This window comes from Anolis carolinensis, chromosome 3 (genome assembly GCF_035594765.1).
Source record: "Anolis carolinensis isolate JA03-04 chromosome 3, rAnoCar3.1.pri, whole genome shotgun sequence".
Lineage (NCBI taxonomy): Eukaryota > Metazoa > Chordata > Lepidosauria > Squamata > Dactyloidae > Anolis > Anolis carolinensis.
Window position 1 is genome coordinate 102,230,151 of NC_085843.1, and position 20,789 is coordinate 102,250,939.

General features: G+C 37.6%; 1 protein-coding gene and 1 long non-coding RNA gene across 7 annotated transcripts in view; one reads left to right on the forward strand and one right to left on the reverse strand.

Annotated features, from left to right (window-relative positions):
- mid1 (midline 1) overlaps positions 1 to 20,789 on the forward strand; it is a 275,413-nt gene that overhangs the window by 145,885 nt on the left and 108,739 nt on the right. For all 6 annotated transcript variants that reach the window (XM_016992374.2, XM_003218816.4, XM_016992373.2 and 3 more), the window contains one exon: positions 13,789 to 14,504. In XM_016992374.2, the coding sequence (XP_016847863.1) occupies positions 13,845 to 14,504 (660 nt within the window). In that variant the 5' untranslated portion in view covers positions 13,789 to 13,844. The remainder of the gene's footprint in view (positions 1 to 13,788; positions 14,505 to 20,789) is intronic.
- On the reverse strand, positions 206 to 13,792 carry LOC103278331 (uncharacterized). The gene is made up of 3 exons (XR_505960.3): positions 13,632 to 13,792; positions 8,098 to 8,166; positions 206 to 4,686 (listed from the first exon to the last, which is right to left on the reverse strand). It is a non-coding gene; the product is annotated as an uncharacterized LOC103278331 (long non-coding RNA).

A 20,789-nucleotide genomic window follows, 5' to 3' on the forward strand; every position in this document is an offset into this window, starting at 1 on the left:
ACCATTGTCTCCTAAATGAAGAAAGTCTAGTGTCTCTGGCACAACTGCTAACCTATGTGATATTAATCAAACACAATGCAACAGTGTTAATATAATAATAATTATTATTATTATTATTATTATTATTATTATTATTATTTTATTTTTATACCCCGCCACCATCTCCCCAGAGGGACTCGGGGCGGCTTACAGATATAACAAAAAGTTTAATAGTACAAATCTATTTTTTTTATTCTCCTGGAGGCTTTAATACAAAGTACCTACAACATAGGTCCTCTTTTATGAATTTCTTTAGTCAGAACCTACTTTGACTTGATTAAGCTGATGTCCAATCTACACTGTGGAAAGAAACATTTATTTCAACTTCTGATTAGCCAATGGTTTTCTCAAAACAAAAAGATATTGTACTAAGGCAAGTCCCAGTTTACATGGCCCCTGTTTGCAACACTTCAAATGTCTAATTTTTTCCAGGAAAAAAAAAGTTTAACCCATAATCCAAAGCTCTCGCAGTGCACCCATGGAGTTGAGTGAAGAAGCAGACATGAAAGCATAGGATATAATTTAAGTGGTATAAGAAGAAAAGCAGATTGAACACAGTTCCTATCAGTTGCTTTGTCTCTGTGAGTTGCTGTGAAAAGAAACTATCATCCAATAACAAGTCACATTGGGATAAACAGTTCTCACCTCTTCCAGTTCTCCTGGAGGGCATTTGTAATTTTTTTGTAGGCACCAAAAAGTGAACTCTGATGTGTGTGCTTAAATTGGTAATGGGTTGAATAAAATCGCTTAAAGTTGCTGTGAGTTTTCCAGGCTGTATGGCCATGTTCCCGAAGCATTCTCTCCTGACATTTTGCTCACATCTAAAGCAGGCATCCATTAAGAGAATGCTTCTGGAACATGGCCATATAGCCCGGAAAACTCACAGCAACCCAATGATTCCAGCCATGAAAGGCTTCGACAACACGTAGAATTGCTAACTTGATAGCTTTGTCAGTTTCATCAGAACTTATACCTCAATTTGTTCAATTTTTGCATAATCCTGGGGACACACTGAAAAAGGTTGAATGTGAAATCAACCTTGAAACCGTCAATTTTTCCTTATAGAACAGGCTTTCTCCTGTTTACATCAGTCTCAAAATACATTGTGAGTACAAGTCCATCCCCAGCATAAATTGATATTCTGCCTTGTAATGTCATTTGTGCTTGACAAGTTCTATCAAGTGTTTAAATTGTACAAGTAGCTAATGTTTTAATTCGCTATAGGTTGTTCATTTCAGTTTCAAGATCTATCTCAGAAACATTTATTTTGTACAAAGAATGTGTAAAAATAAGAGGCTAGTTTTAGAAGCATTCATTGGAAGATATGTCAATCTTTAGTCAAATAGTCTGCATATTTTTTCCATCCAGAAATGTTGGGAGCACTTTTATTGGAGTATGATATAATGTTAAAAGGCAGTTTCTCTCCTTGCTCTTCCCTTGTTGCAGTTTCAGTCATTATTCTACCTAACTTTGGGTGGAGATGAAGAAGTTGGTGGAGGCTCCTTCTGTGGAGGCTTTTAAACAGAGGCTGGATGGCCATCTGTCGAGGGTGCTTTGAATGCGATTTTCCTGCTTCTTGGCAGGAGGTTGGACTGGATGATCCACAAGTTCTCTTCCAATTCTATGATTCTATGAAGTTGATGTAAATAAAATGATGTAAAGAAAATTTGGAAAGGGAAAGGTTAAAGTGGCTAAAGTACGAGGATATTGGATGAACGGATTTTAACCATATGTTTTATATTTTATACTGTATTAATTGTTTGTAATAGATTTTATATGCTGTTTGATTTTAATTATGTGTCGCATCGAATTGTTGCCAATTGTCCTGAGTCCTTTCGGATGAGAAGGGCGGGATAGAAATATTGGAAATAAAATAAATAAATATTTTGATAGGTAAGCTTGTACACATGGAATGGCCAGACCCATTTATATAGATCATAACAACAAATAGGGAATGTTGAAGTTCACTTCTGTTACAAAGTCACATTTTTTTCTGATGTCCAAGATGGGGAAGAAGTTTAATGAGGGAATATAGAGAGAAGTGTTGTTTTCCTCATGATGTCATACAGAGACGTCATAAAAATTAGTGAAAGCATGATTTAACAGTAAGCATGATTGCACAGTAAGTGCCCAGGTTCAAAGAAAGCATTTTTAGATTCATACACTCAACTCTCACTAACATGCTGCTTTCCACACTAGACTTTGGGCCATTTCATGCAATATAGCTTTTTAATTACTGCGTGTCAATTCCATGTATGTTTGCAAACTAATGTCTGGTATGTTCAAATATTGCATCATCTTAAAAACATGGTGAAAAAGGAAGTATGTGATATCACCCTTGAAATTGGTCAGTCTTTCCTCTGTGTCCTGTTACAGACTTCGGGCTAAATTAAATTTATGATCCCAACTAGATTAAACCCATTGAATCAAAGGTACAGAATTCAACAGTTATCTAATAGCCAATTTGCTTTGGCTCAACAATTGGGTTAAGTCCTTTATACAGGGTGTTTGAAGAAGAACTCCCAATTCACCATTTAAATCAAATGGTGAATAGGGAGCTCTTTTTCAAACACCCTGTATTATAGAAGTGAAAGAACATCTACAGAAGGTTTGCGGTATAGCACCTAAATATGTAGAAATGGAATAAAATCCCACAAATCATTTTTGTTGAGAATTGATTTGCTTTAAACCCTTGCTTTTCTAAATATAGATATCTTGCACTGAAAATAGATTGGATTGCTTGCACTTGTTTTTAGTGGGTAAATAGACAACATTATGGTTAGAAATCCTGCTGTTGTTTTCTGCTCTATTGCTGATTGTGCCTAAAGCGTATGTTCCTTTCTGTACACATACAGTGGCAGGGGACAGCCCCTTTCCTGTGGTGTGATCCCTTTTCTTAGGGGAACTGTATGAATCACACTTGCTGGATATTAATGAAATTGGCGATTAGATGTTGAGCTTCTAATTTGCACACCTTTTGAAAAGAACATTGTCCTGTAAAATGGGGAAGTCAATAATACCATTTCTTTCTTCATTTTATCTGTTCGGGAAGGGTACCAAATACCAAAGTTATTTAATTTAGACATTTTCCTTAGTGGTACTGTATAGGATTGTGCTAGGGTGGATCAGCATTTTATACTACATACCTGTGCCTCTGAGCATATAAGAGGGTGCTGAGTCTTATTTGTTGTTACTCTTACTCATACGGTTTAGATAACCTGGATTACAGTGTGTTGCTTTTTATGAGTTTCTTCCATTTTGTATACTTTATTTATTTATTTATTTATTTATGACATTTATATCCTGCCCTTATCACCCCGAAGGGGACTCAAAGCAGCTTACAAGTTATATGTACATACAATATATTATATTATTATCATAGCACAATATTAGTATCATATATTACTATATTGTACTAAACCACTATTCTGCAATATTATTAGTAATATTACATGTAATATATAATATATAATTATTATATTATTATATTGTATTATTATTAGTATTATATTGTATTATAATATTATGATCAGTATTATATGTAGATGTTGAGATACTAACTACAGGATTTGTGGCAGTTTTAATGTCACACAATTCTGATTATTCTTGTAATGAAGGATGTGATGGGTGTGTGTGGAGGAAATAAAATTACTCAGTAATGCAAATGAAGTGGAAACTTGTCTTTTGGATGAAGAGTGGATGGAATGTTGATCTGAATCCTTTCTCCCAGGCATTTAATGCATTTTTCATTCCACAATAACAACATAGTAGGCAGCAGTACAACATGAAAATTGGAACAGAAGGAAGCAATTCATTCCTGCTGCTTCCACTTTCACATGAATCATTTAACACCTTCCTTGAACACCAAAAGTCTGTTATGGATCAGAAGAATTGAAAAACATGCAAGAATCCTTTTTGTACACCATGTACATATTGATAATGCACAGATATTGACTATATTGGCACCATTTTGATGTAATTAAAGATATTCAATTCCATGGCCATGTAACTGTCAATGATAAGTTGCAAAGGAGCTGTGATTCAAGAGTTCATTGTTCAAAGAGTTCACTGTAGATTTTGAAAGACTTTTCAAGATTCAAGATTAAAGGCCACAATAAAGCGATGTATTTTAAGAGAACTTCTGCTTTTCATATTTCATACTAATCAAAGAGATAAAGGGTTCCTTAGAGAAAATCAAATGTGGTTTCAAGCTGCTCTTCTACCTTCCCCAGGCAGCACTATCTTAAGAGAAAAGTCTTTTATTTAATATTAAATTATTTTTCTTATTGTTCCAGCTGGTTGTTGAACTAGATCAAGGGACTGATCAAATACACAGTTATATAAATGTAACAGTTGGATGCTAGATGGTGTGATACTACATCCATGAGAAAATATTAAAGTTTTGAACTGTTGGGGGCATGACAGGTTTTGCCGGTTCAGGTCAGTGTCCCCTTACAGGCATGGGAACTGCAATTCATTATTCAGCCCTGGATTAATTACACAGCAGGCTGAGCTTCCACTTGTTCAAATAATGTGGCAGCAAAGCCCAGTGCCACTATTACAAGCCATCATTGTTGGGTGGCTTACATGGATGCACTGTGGGAGAATCTGATCCTTGCTGTTTTTTCACTCGGTAGATGTTGAATGCTGAAAAAAAGAAAGGAGAGAGTTTGCTTTAGTGCCAGTGACAAAAGGCAGCCAGGCTGTTGCAGAGGCGGTTTTCAGTGCCCAAACTCTGACGGAGGTGATTAGGTGGAGCTGGCCTTCCTGGAATTGTTGGGCAGATTTTCCTGTTGTGCTTCAGCATCAGCTGTCTCACAGTTACACACACATTCAACAGTGCAGAGAATCACTGATTACTGCTGCTCAGGGTCCTCTGTGACTTTCCACTGTTTTCTGGGGAGGATCAACGTGAACATTTGACAGCAATGTGTCGGCAAGTAGACTTAGATTCAAAAGCATTGGTGAGTATACAGCCTGGTGGATACTTCACAAAAGTTTGGGTTTTAGTTTTAAAGCAAGTTTGAAATAACTCAGTGGTTAGTAAATACTTTCTTTGGCTTTGATTTTGTTGTTTGTATTGATTTTTGCTTTATAAAACTTTTGAAGCTAGTTTAGTTAGGACACTTGTCAAAATCTCTATTACACTTTTGTTACAATGCAGAGGAAGTACTGTGTTTTGACATCTGGCGATAAACCTAACGTGGCCAAAAAAGTATTCTGTTAAGCATGTCTGTGGTCTTATGTCAAACATATCCAATGTGGGACAAAGCTGATTTTTCTTTATTCATTGCTTGTTGTTTTAAAATTATAGTTCCTTGCAAGCGTCAAAAACATTTTCTGACTATCAAAGGGAAACTTTGTTTATTGGTGATGTACTGGCAAGCTTTGCAAATTTGTTCTAATGACTTCATAGCAGCATAGAGAGATGCTTGATCATGTAACATGGCATTTTAGTTTTATAGTAGAGTCTCGCTTATCCAACCTTCACTTATCCAATGCTCTGTATTATCCAACACAGTCTGCCTCCCACCCGGATCCACAGATGTTTCTCTAGGCAGGCAAGGATCACAAATTTTTTAAAATCTTCACAGGACTGAACTTTTTACGGATTTAACTTCCGACAATGTTGTTACTATAAGTTCATTTTATGCAATTCTATTTTTATTTGTAGTCTTTTTTTAGTACCAATGTTTTTGTAGTCAACCTTTAATACATTGCAATGTTTTGGTACTAAATTTGTAAATACAGTGATTACTACATAACGTTACCATGTATTGAACTGCTTTTTCTGTCGATTTGTTGTAAAACATGATGCTTTGGTGCTTAATTTGTAAAATCATAACGTAATTTGATGTTTAATGGGCTTTTCCTTAATCCCTCCTTATTTTCCAACATTTTCACTTATCAAACATTCTGCTGGCCCGTTTAAGTTGGACAAGCGAGACTCTACTGTAGTTCACTGTGGGTCAATCCACTGCCTTGTTTATTGTAACCAATACGATCTTTTGTACTGAGTCATTTTGCTTTTTTATTTGAGATATCCAATATCAAATGCTGTATTTCTCAAGAATCAAAGCTTATTTAGATAGCTATTTACTTTCTTTTCTTTTTTAGTGAAGAACAATGGGGAAATTGAGTTGGTCCTCATACATAACGGGGTGGGTGCTGAAACATTGGTTGCATCTCTGCTTCACTGTTTGAAATGGTGGAACATTTTCTTTTGTGCTGCTTGGCGAGAATATAATTCTAGAAATAGGTAAGATTAGAGTAGTTTAGTTATATTCTATGCTACATTCACTTCAGTCATGGGATTTGGTCTTATTGACCCATTTGCTGTACAAATTTAAAGAGTGTACCCAGTGCTTTTCCTCCTACTTTACCTCACACCTCCAGGCAAACGAATAGCTAGGTTTAAGGATGAAGGTTCAAATGAGCCACCAGTCTTCTATAACTGGCCAAGATGACCAATGACTAGTTAATTCGTTAATAGGCCAGCTGAAGCTCTAGTTAACCCAAAGCTCAATGGAATTTACTCAATGGAAGTGTGCATAAGATAGATTGCAGTCAGTCTTTATTATTCCTTAGAGAGCTCTGTGACATTTGCTGTCTAGAAGACCTTGATCATTTAGTGTATTTCTGATTGATAACGCTTGAGGAGATTCAGCTACATATAAGTCTTTGTGCATACCCATCTATTTCACAGATGAAAGCTGGAATACCTATGGCCAAGCAACATCAGAGTATGATTTTCGCATGGTTTTTGGAATGGGACATAGGAACCAACCTTACACTGAGAGTCTGTTGATCCATCTAGTCCATTATTGTCAGCCCTGACTGATGAACATGTATCTCCAGGGTTTCAGATTGGATTATTTCCTAGGATGCATCCGGACAGCTCGCAAAATGCACAGGCTCCTGTGTTTTTACCTGGGGCATCCAAATGATGCCTCAGGTAAAAGAGAATTAATTATAATATAATAATAATAACTTCATTCTTATACCCCGCCCCATCTCCCTGAAGGGACTCGGGGCGGCTTACATGGGGCCATGCCCGGACATAACAGCACGAAATCAAAATCAAAACAACAAGCAAATAAACCAACAATAAAACATCAACATGGGTAAAAACAGTCATAAAAGGTCAATATACAAAATAAAATGTTAAAATCGTGAGTTGGATCCAAAGATCTATGCCAAGGCACAGAGAAAATGTCATGTCATCAGGGAGGAGTAATTACACAGCTGGTGTAGTAATTAAAGTGCTAAGTGTAATCCTGAGAAAGCATACCTGAGGGTCTATTGCTTAGTAGGCAAGTAAGTCGATCCTACAAGGATCAATCATCAAAGGCCTTCTGGAAGAGCCAGGTTTTCAGGCTCTTCCGAAAAGAAAGGAGGGTGGGGTCCTGCCTAATCTCCCTGGGGAGCGAGTTCCAAAGCCGGGGGGCCACGACGGAGAAGGCCCTCTTTCTCGTCCCCACCAACTGCGACTGCGAGGGTGGTGGAAGCGAGAGGAGTGCCTCTCCCGACGAGCGAAGAGATCATGTGGGTTCAGGGAAAACCCTGCTTTGTGCCAAAGTAATTTGACAGCTGGAAAGACCCGGGTCTTTCCAGCAGTGGGCGCTGTGTGGACTGGGCCTGGGAATTATGTTGCGTGACTTCTGGTCCCATTCCAACAGCTGCCTCAGGATTTTTGGGCTCCTGGAGCTCAAGACAGCCCCTCTCCCTCCCAAAACTTTTTTTAAAAGCTTTAAACAGAAAAATAACTTACCTGGCCAGCATTTCCCTGCTGTTGGCCCTCTCCTGGCATGTAGAAATGATGCACCAGGAGAAGGGGGAGGAGGAAAATTGCTCCTGGCACCAGGAGAGAGCTGGAAGCAGGGAAATGCCGGTCGGGTAAATTATTTTTTCTTTTCTGAGGGGTTTTGTTTTGTGTCTGGGTGCCCTGCCTGAAGGCCCGGCAAGGTGTCTGGACACACACACCCCTCCTGGAAAGTGCAGGTTTTTTTCGACTGGTGTGGGGACTTTTCCCCTGTCTGGAACCACTCCTAGACTTACCTAGTGAATTCTGGAATTGTTTAGTGGTCTCCCATCCAGGTACGAACCAGGACTATATTTCTTCAGTTTCTGAAATCAAACAAGATTGGGTGTGTTTCGAGAGGTAAAATGATTTATTTGGAGCAGACATGAAGCAGAGATATAGCAAACAAGGAAAGCATAATTGCTTTGTCCCACTACTTCTACTAATTACTGATTTTTTGCCATTTTTTTTTTCATTTTTAGAAACAGATTATCTAAAAGCACTTCAAGTGCATCAATAGTGTGTCTCACATTATTCAATTCACATTATTCAATGTGGAGCCTCCGGCAGTGCAATGGGTTAAACCCTTGTGCCTGCAGCACTGCTGACCGACAGGTTGGCAGTTCGAATTTGGGGAGAGCGGGTGAGCTCCCTCTGTCAGTTCCAGCTCCCCATGCAGGGACATGAGAGAAGACACCCAAAAGGATGGTAAAACATCAAACATCCAGGCGTCCCTTGGGCAACGTCCTTGTAGACGGCCAGTTCTCTCACACCAGAAGTGACTTTCAGTTTCTCAAGTCGCTACTGACCCGAAAAAAAAATTATTCAATGACTTACATTGTAATTCCTGGCATTCAAGAAAAGAGTCCTTCTCAGCCTTTCTTTTATGCTTTATGCTAAAGTAGGTTTAGCTTGTTAAGATAATTTCTTAGCTTTCTTAAAATCTTTATGGTGAAAATGGGGCTAGATCTGGTTTTGGATAAGGTTAAACTTGTGTCCCATTTTAGGGGTTCTCTAGAGGTGTAGGTTATAAAGACATTCCCAGGTTGTGGGATTGTTGGTTCTGCTTCTATGGGTCCCACTCCTTGGTTGCCTTTCAGCAGGTGGAATGTGAGGTTGGTGTCCACTCAATGACAGAAAGTTTACCTTTTTCCTGGATCCATTTTCCTTTATGTCCAAGTATGCACAGCTAGAAATATTAAACAGTGGATTTTGTTTTGTGTGTGTGTGTGTATGTGTGGCTTTGTTCCTTCTGTCTGCACCCACTACTCACCAATGAGTAAATAATATGGAGACAGGTGTAAAAAAACAATACAATATTTGGTTAATCCTAGGTCTGAAATAATTAGGTTACACAGCCCAACCATAAATATTTGTATCGTGTTTTTTTCCCCCTGGAGTTATTTGGGCCACTGACTCTATCATTGGATAGGCCACTTCATCTCTAGTTTCTTAAATATGATTATCATGGTTTTCTGTGTGCAAGCAGATGGCAACTCATAGATGACATATGTTCTGTATTTCAAAAACTAGAGCTAATAGTGGAAAACTGGTGCCATTTTTAGAATCAACAGGTCAAATACACCCAAGAAACAGGCTTAATATTTGAGGCACTAAAATGTGTGCTGGATAGTGTTATAAGAAGCCCAGTGGCTTCATTTACAGTTGTACATTAATCTGTTATGCTTTTTTTAAAAAAAATTAAGAAAACACCTCAGTGTAAATTGGCAAGAACAGATATGCACATACTGGTACATCTAATGCTATCTTGTCAAAGTTAGGATTTACACAAGGATGATTAGCTGACTGGAGCATTGGCATTGCACATCAAACAATACCATTGTAATTCTTATATTACCTCACAGCAAGACAAGTTCACAAGTTCAGCTATATATCAGTAAGGTAGGCAATATACTACACCTATATTGTGTTTTAAGTTGTGTTCATCTTGGTTTGATGGGATTGTGCTGTATCTGAGGCTTGTAGTCTGAGTGTTCCTTGAGTTTGGATGCACAAATCTCTCCTATGGTATGAGGTGGCTTTCACCAAGTAAGGTTCATTCGCCAACTTCATCCTCGCCTGATCAGAACGAACCTTGGAGAACCATACTTGGGCAGTCACCAAGGCAGACTATTATGGAATATTCTATATAAAGAATTTCTGAATACTGTGTTACCTAACCCACATAGTAGGAACAAATTATGTCAGTACAACTGCACTAATTCTTGCTCCTGTTTCAAAATTCTAGTAATTATCATGAAAGCACTTCATGGTTTCAGTCTAGGGAACCTGTAGGCCAGTGGTTCTTAACCTGTGTGTCCCCAGGTTTTTTGGCCTACAGCTCCCAGAAATCCCAGCCAGTTTACCAGGTGTTAGGATTTCTGAGAGTTGAAGGCCAAAACATCTGGGGACCCACAGGTTGAGAACCACTGCTGTAGAGATTCATCAGGTGGCTACCAAACATAATGAACTTTCAGTAGTGGTACCAGCTTTGGGAAAAAAAGATTTCAGAGCAATTTATACAGATAAAATAATACATCAGTAGCCCCAGTGGCGAAGTGCGTTAAAGCACTGAGCTGGAGACCAAAAGGTCCCAGGTTCAATCTTCGGGAGCAGCATGAGCGGCCGCTGTTAGCTCCAGCTCCTGCCAACCTAGCAGTTCGAAAACATGCCAATGTGAGTAGATCAATAGGTACCGCTCCGGCGGGAAGGTAACGGCGCTCCATGCTGTCATGCTGGCCACATGACCTTGGAGGTGTCTACGGACAACGCCGGCTCTTCGGCTTAGAAATGGAGATGAGCACCAACCCCCAGAGTCAGACATGACTGGACTTAATGTCAGGGGAAACCTTTACCTTTTATCAATGCATAAACATGAGAGGGTTAAAATAAACAGTTAGAAGTCTGAACATATTTAAAAGTGTATTGTGATTAAATTTATTCTTGATGATGTTTAGATTGAAAGTGGCTTTTGCTTTCCATGGGTATGGTGGTCATATTAAGCTGTCTCACTTTTATAGCACAAATTCAAGTGGATTCCTGACTTATCTGGGAGAACTTCAACTTGATATAGTTATGCTCTTATGAAAGTCCAGGGAGCCATTAAAACTCAAGAATTATAGCACCATTATTTTACTTTAACCATTATTGTCCCATCTTATGGAATCCTAATGTTTGAAATATGGTGAGGCAATAGAAGAGCTCCTGGATTCCATCAGATTTGGTGATGGCATTCAAAGTGGAATAATAGTGCTGAAATTCTGTAGTGTGAATGGCCCCCTGGTGCCGGTATCCAGAATGGTAAGGAAGTAAGGTGGAAATGACTGTTGACAGGATCACTCTCTCATCTGTATTGTAGAGTATAACCATCCAATTTCTTTGATATTTGAAATTCAGAAATGTACTGTGATACAGGTTTGATCCTTGAACTTACTTCTGTTCTCTGCCCTTGCTAAAAAATAGAGACCCAGGTCTCATTGGAATTCACGTCCATAGGATCTGTTCCCAAATTGGGCTGGCATCACTACACCTCAGTCCACTTCAGTGGTCTTTCTCTTAGTATGTAAGTTAAATTTAAAAAAGGGACAATCTAGACAATGTGCTAAATTCTCCTACACCACGCTAGATTCTCCCAACACGATTCAGTCCCCTGCACCTATTTCAGGTAAGGTGTGGAGTGGATATAGCTGCTTGCAGCGTATTGAAAGTAACAATTATTATCATCTGTCTTTGAAGAGGTAACTTTTATAAGAAGAAAAATTGTCGTAAGATGTTTACTATTTCAAATAAACACTTTTTAAAAAGCATAATTTCTAATGCAAACCCATAATGATTTGGAATATCCTTTTAATTATTCCTTTTTCAAACACTATCATTCAAAACACTACAATCTTGATTTCAATTTCTGATCAACCAACCATATGCAGGGAAGTCTATAACAATTTGGCTTAAGATTCTACCATCTAGCAAACATAGGTGATGAGGAATGGCAGACAATGTTGGCTTTCCCTTTCTTTCTTTACTTGTAGGGTCATCAATAGTAGTGTGAAAGCAATGATTGTGTAATAGCTGGTTTTTAGAGCCATGCAGCAGTTATCATCTGGCAAAGTAAAGATCATAGGAGCCACAGTAATCCATAGTTGCTGCCGAAAAAATAAGCAAACCATATCAGTTTGGTGTATTTTAAACCCACCCAGATATTTGACATCTAAGTGTGAAACCAAATGGTATATTGTTCTCTTCTCAAACACTTTCCTGCCCTTACCACAAAGCAAGTATGAATAAGCATTAGAGAGTGACTTGAACTTTGCCTCCATTGTTGAACTTTTCTATGCTATTATGATTTGGACCGAGGTTATACACAGTGTTCCTGTCACTGTAACTGCAATTCTTTTCATTTAATTGTGGGGATATGCAGTAGGTTCAAAGAGATCTGGTTCCCAAGCTTGCTAATGAGCATAAGGCTCCCTTCACCCTTAATGAACCAAGATTTCTATGTGAATTTTAGGGGAGAGGGGAGGAAAAAGTGGGGGTCCAAAGAGTTTACACAATGGGACAACAACTTTACAGTGTAAAGACCATGCAGCTGGGCCATCTGAAGCAGTCCTCAGTTATGAGCAACAAAGCTTAAATAGACTGTACTGTGAAGAGGTACATTTCTGTGAGTTTGAAGCATAGTTTTTGCTTCTGCTTCACTGACCTGTCTGCTTCTAACACTGATAGGGCCTTGACAAGAGCTTAGGGAAGGAGCACCACGTAGAGAGACTCTTTCAAAATCATTTCATGCAACATGATTAGTGAAAGAAGAAACAAAATGAAGTTTCAGTCATTTTAGGGCTGATGTCTTTAGGGGGGAAGTGGAATTAACTGCTTCAGTTTCTTGAATTGCGTACTGAGAAAAGTCATTGTTGAGCTGTGCTGCATTTCAACAAGTCTGTTAAAATGAATATTTGCACAGTAGAACCATCTTTGACCTTTTTGGCAGAAAACAACAAAGGTTCTTGGCATATTCACAACTGTATTAAAACAAAAACAGGGAAAAAAGGAAGCCAGAGTATTTTCATTGAGTTTATTCTCAATTCACCAAATACCATGTTTGTCTTAACAACTTTTGACATGAATATTGAACCGCTACTTCCTCTTGTAAATATTTTCTTCTTTCTTTTGGATCTGACTGAACATGCTTATGAATATATCTTTGTAAATTCATATATCCACTGTCATTGTGTTTCACATTGTATTTGTTCTTATAACTTGTATATTTTTCTCTATATTTTGTTGTCTAATAAACCCATATAATTATGAATATAATTCAGTAAATACATTTATACACATGTTTTGAATCTCCAAGTAACTTACTGCATACCTAGATGAAATCTGAAATCACCCAAATGTCACATCACTATGTTGAGAAATAAGAACTTACTTTGAGTTTGTTTTATTTTAAATGAGGTAATTCTTGATTGCTACTTTTACTTTTAAACATTAAAATTCATTCAGTCAGATGTCTATATAGTTTCCAGCTGATTCCATAATGTCAGGAAAGGAGGCTTTTGAAGCAGAAACATAGTACCTTCCAACATATGTGAGAATGTGCATTTACTCATTTTAAAACTACAACATTATCTCTGAATAATATGCAGACATTCCAAACATTGGCTCTTATTCTTGATCTTTTCCAGCCTTTGCTAAAACAGGGAAAGTGGTGGGGAAGAGACATAAGGAGAAGGGGACTTGTTAAAAAAATATGATTAAATTACAGAAACATAAAATGAAATAGAGTTTTAAATACCTTGATTACTGATGCATAGTCAGGTCCCAAACTTTGTGTAGCCTTCCAATTTGAGATGCCTGGATGATAGCAAGAAGAGTGGTGAAAGTTGACAACCCCCTGTGGTTGACCCCTCTGTTCTGCTTCGCCTAATCGAATCTTATGCTGTGCTTTTCAGATAGCTGATCAGCTTCCCTGGATTTTGCTGATGACACAGGAAAGCTTTGCCTGAAGATGGAAACACTGGAGTCGGAACTGACCTGCCCTATCTGTTTGGAGCTGTTTGAGGATCCGCTGCTGCTGCCTTGCGCTCACAGTCTCTGTTTCAACTGTGCGCATCGTATCTTGGTCTCCCACTGTGCCACCAACGAATCAGTGGAATCTATCACCGCCTTCCAGTGCCCTACTTGTCGTTATGTCATCACCCTCAGTCAACGGGGTCTAGACGGACTCAAGCGCAACGTCACGCTACAGAATATTATCGACAGGTTTCAGAAAGCTTCAGTGAGTGGGCCCAATTCTCCCAGTGAAACTCGCCGAGAGCGAGCTTTCGATAGCAACAGCATGTCCACCAGTGAAAAAGTTCTCTGCCAGTTCTGTGACCAGGATCCTGCTCAGGAAGCAGTGAAGACCTGTGTAACGTGTGAGGTCTCCTACTGTGAGGAGTGTTTAAAAGCAACTCACCCAAACAAGAAGCCATTTACTGGCCACCGTTTGATTGAGCCTATTCCAGATTCTCACATTAGAGGATTAATGTGTCTGGAGCATGAGGATGAGAAAGTTAACATGTATTGTGTGACTGATGACCAATTAATCTGTGCCTTGTGTAAACTGGTTGGGAGGCATCGCGATCACCAGGTGGCAGCTTTAAGTGAACGTTATGACAAGTTAAAGGTTAGTATTGTCTTAATACTTTATTTGTTCAGAAGTGTGGCATCAAGACATGTCATATCTTAAGCTCATTTGTAATGTGGCTGATATATGTGAGTGTGTTGTATTTGCAGTTTTTGTAGGTATACTCATAGCAGTCATTATGTAAAATATCCAGTTTTAATTAGAATTAAATTTCTCGGTGTCAAACTCTGCCGGTATTTCTAATAAGGAACTGATACAGAAATGATACAAAATACATTCATGTATATATTTCAGTATCTTTTAATGGCAGTTTTTCAAGTGTGAAAATTTACTGTTAACATCCTTGGGGATGTAATAGTATGTCATACATGCTGGACATTCCTCCTAAGTGTCACATATGTATGCTGTTTGCTGTTTGGGAAGCATTGGTGCTTTGTAAAATCCTATAGACCCCTTTGGATATTAGCCATAGATAGAAATATCATAGGCCACCTGACAGATCATTAATAGTGCAATCTACTGTGTTTACTCTGAAGTAAGTCCCATCTAATTCAGTGTGTTTTACTTGTAGAAAGCATATTCAAAATTGGAGTCCTAATTAAAGTGTGTTTAATGCCATTGTTTTCTTTTCAGTACATTAGTTCTACAGAAATATTTTTATATGTGCTTCTTTTAGGAATGTTCCTATTTGTCAAATTAGACAATTAGATTGTAAGAGAGTGTTACTGTCTTTCACATGTGCATGTATAATACATGAGAAGCATAAGGAGAAAACGAATTCCCAAAACATTCTATGTTCTTAAGAATCTACATCTATGTTGAAAATTGTTTCTTATACTGAGTGATCCAGCACGAAATAGCATGTTAGTTCATCAGTTTTGCAAAGAACAGGTTTAAGGAGCTTAATGTAGGGGGCACATTTACACTTACCTGAGTCACATCTTTTTCAGCTGCCACATTGATTGCTGAGCAGCAGACTAGGAGATGGGAAAACCAGAAGCCCCCTCCCCTAATTTCTTTAGGGAAATGCTGCAGTGATTGTTTATAGTAGACAGACCATGAGATCTATATCTGATAGACGTTCTCTTGTTTCCTGGAAAATAATTCTGGCCTACTTAAACAGAGTACTTTAGCAAATAATTTTATTTTTGTTTACATAAGTTTTATTAAAAATCGGGAAAGGGAAAGAAAGAAATTTACAGTAATGTATCATGCAATGAGGACAAGTAAGTCCTAGAATTATAGAGTATAAGTATTTTACATTACCAACCATGACATGTAAAAATGATTTTCTGAAAGTTTGATTGATGATTGGGCAGGGCTTTTTCAATGTATATATGTAAAACATACATAATCTCCATTGGAGTCTTAACTGTAAAGTTATTACCAAGATAAATTTAAAAAGTTTTCCATAATTAGGTGTAGAACATAGTGATGACAGTCTGGTTATAGTCATGTGGTTCTATGCTTTCTTAGCACACAACACTGCTGTTCTGGAAGTATTGGACTGAATAGAAATTGCAATTTCTTTTCTCTAATCTGTTATTATTGCTCATGTTGTATTTGACTTTTGTGAGGTGCTGAATTTTTATGTTGTTTTTATAGCTTGATTTTTTGAGACTTAAAAAATCATGTATTATTGCTAGATGCTCTGAACATTTTCTGATGACCACAGAAGCAGACAAAATGCATTTAGATACAAAATGGAAAGCGCCTTAAATGTATATTTAAATGTATAATTATGTATATTTTAATGGATATTCTTAATTTTATTGTAATTTTTAATCTTGATGGATTTTAAAATTTGATGACAACTGTTTTTAATGTGTATGTTTATATTGTAAGCCGCCCTGAGTCCCCTGATGGGTGAGAAGGGCGGGGTAGAAGTGATGTAATAATAATAATAATAATAATAATAATAAATGGACAGTTAAAGGTTTATAACTGGAATAGGGTTGAAGGTCAGCTTTCTAGGTAATAGCTAAACAGTTTTGGAAATCTCTTCAATCTCATTGATTTCGATGTGTCTCTGTTAACCCATAGACCTTTTATGCATTCTTTCATTCTGATGTTCACTATAGAACTTTTGGATTCAGGCTATTAGACACACCACCAGATGTTTCTATTTAGATTTTGCTCTCAAAACAGGAGTAAACTTTTTGAGTGTTATAGCTTCAAAATATTCTAGCATAATTCACAGGATTATTGTGAAAGTAACATAAATGACAGGGAGTACATTTCATCAATGCTTTGTGACCAGGGGATTTGAAATTTGAATTTCAAATTCAAATTTGGTTTGAAAATACATAATGATGGTGTCTAATTTGAAAATTTTATATGTAGTGTGAAGTGCACAATAAGTACATGCAAGTATCAAGGCATACTTTAGGTACTTGTTTGGCACCAGATGCAATTTCGGTAACACAATGCCAAATTGCTTTCATTGCAAATGGGGGGCGGCTGAAAAAACTTTGTATCTGTGATCTGTGGATGATGATGTCCAAATCCAGTTATGTGGCTTACCACTCTCTTAATATGTGAGAGATCTAATGAATCATTGAGTTCAGAGAAAGCCAAGGACAATTAAGAAGTCTGCTTAACTACTTCAACTTAAGACAGAAACAATTAGATGGCATACATCAGAACACTTTCTTCCCCTAGAAGCCAGAATTTTGATTTATTCTAATGTTAGAATGCATTCTCAGTTTTATAGTCAAACCACACTTTACTTTTTGAAACTAAATTCTGGTACAAATATTGGTTGAGAGTTGGTTATAGGCAATCCGATGCCTTTAAAGGAAAAGAGTTCCTGAATTCAATGAACCATTTTACCCTTACAACTGCTAATTTATTTTAGGAAATTCTGGCCTTTAGAACCACTCACAATTGGGAAGATCTTGTGTTTTCTCATTCAAAAGTTACCTTGTATACTTAATTTTTTTTAAAGTGAATTATTATCTTTTTCAGCCAACCAATAATTCACAAAATATACCAGACAAGTTTTTAAAGCTACATCAATGTTTTCATTAGGCAAAGTGTTAAAAATAATACAAAACAATAGCAGTATTGGAGCCACAGCACTATATTTTGTTAAGATATTGTTTTTGTTGTTGGTTGGTATGATATGGAGAGAGACCAATTCAAACTGAGGCCGTACCTCACTTGGGCCACGTGGCAATGGGGAGACAAAGAGTCGTAAAATCCACACAATAAAAATGTGAAGTCTTTAGCAACAGAAAAAGGAACTTCCCTTGAGATCTAAGCTGTTTCTCTCCTGGGTGCTGCTTTCATGGGCAGAGAAGATTGACTTTCTCTAGAAGACTCTGTGCCACTGCATCTAGAAAAATCTTTTAAGTGATATATAGATAAAACCACCAATGGTTTATAATTATAACTAACTATGGAGATTTTGTTAATACGTAATATTCTTATCAGGGTTGATCACTATAGATTTCCTACATTCATGCTGAGTCTAATGAAATGAGCATTTTGATCTTGTTTTCTTTTTTAAACACAGTACCACTTGGTGCTATAAAAATTATTTTGTAAGTCCAAAAGTTTCAAAAGATTTTTTGTGTGAACATAGGGGTGCTCTAGAATCATAGAATCATGGAGCTGGAAGAGACCTCATGGGCCATCCAGTCCAACCCCCTGCAAAGAAGCAGGAAAATTACATTCAAAGCACCCCGCCATCACCATCCAGCCTCTGTTTAAAAGCCTCTAAAAGAGCTTCCACTACACTATGGGGCAGGGAGTTCCACTGCTGAACAGCTCTCACAGTTAGCAAGTTCTACCTCTTGTTCATGTGGAATCTCCTTTCCTGTAGTTTGAAGCCATTGTTCCACGTTCTAGTCCCCAGGGCAGGATTTTCTATATGAAAATCAGTCAAATTTTTCAATGATCTTTCACAAGCTCCAAGTTCAAGCTTGAAGGTGTCCTTGATAGATAGTGTTAATTGCTATACTTTCTTTTGTTCAAAACTGAAGCTCTTCTGTAACAGGAAAAGGTCAAAATTTGTAAGATAATATTCTGCTTTTTTATTACAAGTGACCAGGAAAGAAATTCCTTCCCCAATTTGGATTGCTTTTATATTACAAGTTTCCTTAGGGTTGATAATACCTTTGTTGATCAACATATATACACTCTTACATATGTACACAATCTGGTCAGAAATATTTTCCATAATTGCATGAATTTTGCAGCTGGAATAAATGTATCTTTAGAGAAAAACTTCGTACACTGGCAGTATGCACATTTTCTCCTATTAAAAATAGTTATATATAAAGAGAATTTTCCAACAATAGCATTATTGACATACAGTAGAGCCTCGGTTATCCGAGATAAAGGGGCAGGCCACATCTTGGATAACTGAACGGCTCGGGTAGGGTGAGGTCTTGCCGAGGGACGTCCCTTGGTGAGGCCTCACCCCTTGGGAAGCGCCTCGCCATCACTGCTGTCTAGGCAGCAGCGATAGTGAGGCGCTTGCCTGGGCTGAGGTCTTGCCGTGGAACATCCCTCGGCTATGCCTCGCCCCTTGGGAAGCGCCTCGCCATCGCTGCTAGCAAGCAGCTATCATGGGGCGCTTCCTCCTCCCTCTCTCTCGAACTCGAGAGGAGAGAAAGAGGGAGGGGTGCCCCCAGCGGTGCCTCAGATAATACAGAGCCTCGGTTAACCGGGGCTCTATTGTAGTTTCATGATAGCAATATTGAAAATATGATATTGTATAACTATCTTTAAGGACAGTCCAATCAATATAACAAACTTTGAAGAACTCATTAATAGTAACAAAGTTATTAGTAGCAAAATACTGGAAATAGCAAGAAACCCATTTAGTGAAATAGTGGTTGCTAATGGGGTTTTTATGATACAGGCTTTTATGGACACACAACTATTCATTGACATTTACATAAGTTTTTGTTCTAATAGATTACTTTCAAAAGTGCTGCAAGACTTCTTCCACTCCCACATCCCATGCAAAACAAATTAAAAACACAATTAATATTGTTACTAATTATAGTAATAGCCTTTAAACATTGATTCACAGCTAAAGCATGAGTTATCTTGGTGTAGAGTTTTGAGCGTTGGACTCTGGGGGCCACCATTGAATTCCTGCTCAACCATGGAAATCTCACTTTGGCAAGTCATGCTCTCTCAGTTCCAGGGAATGGCAAAGGCAATCCCACTCAGAACAAATATTGCCCAGAAATATTTGGGTTATCGAAGATCGTAAAAAAAGTGAAGGTACAGAACAATAACACAAGATAATATGGGTATGACTAGGCCAGGATCTTGGCAGGAAGACTGTAAGCTTAACCTTTTTGCATGCAGATGCAAATCTTGGGTAGGAATAAAACAGTTTATATCTACCTGCATTGAAAGAAAAGCTTCCATTTGTTCCATTACTGAAAATTGTTCTTCACTTGCAAATAGAAAATCCAGTCCAGTTTGGGATCACTAGGACAGACAAAGAGTTAAAGTCACTATTTTTCTTCCTCACAGATATGCACTAGTGACTAGATCTGATCTCCATATTTCTTGTAGAAGGTCTTTCATCTATGTTACTACATTTGTAGGTGATGTCTCACGTAGTTTACCTTAACACAGCTTCTTCTGGGGATTACAGTCATCCCTCTATATTTGGTGTAAATAGGGCACAGGACCCTACAAAAATAGAAAAAAAACCTGTGACTAAAAACCACTATTTCTAAGAGAAACCTAAGAGAAAACTAGGAATCTCCATGTCCTTTAGTGCAATTGTATGATTAAAGTTGGCCTTATAATCATGCTGTAGGATCCTGAAATTCTAAGAGAAAATGTGTTAATCAAATCTGCAAAACATCAAATCTACAAAAAATTAAATCCTCAAATGTAGAAGACTGGCTATAATAAATTTTAGATGTGGTTAAGAAAGATTTATATACAACATAATGTTCTAAGTTTGCTTTTGTTTATTATGGGATGGTAATAAAGCAAATTCTACAAGTTATATTTTTAGCTATCTTATACATTTCTTTCCTGTCCAACTTGATGATTCTGTGTACATCTTTATATCTTTGCAATTCTTAAAACTATTCCTTAGGAAAATACAAATTTGCTATTCTTAAAACTATTCCTTAGGAAAATACAAATGTTCACAGCAACCCCAAAAGAGTTATTGTTTTTCAAGGCTGCCTTGCTGTGCTGACTTATTAAGGAGTAAACCCCACAGCAACACTAGGTATTGTGCTTGAACAAACATGCACAGGATTGTGTTGTATTTTGCAGAGAACCCCATTAATTAAATTCCTGAGAATTTAATCATTTTCCTTTAAAGCATCCCAACCA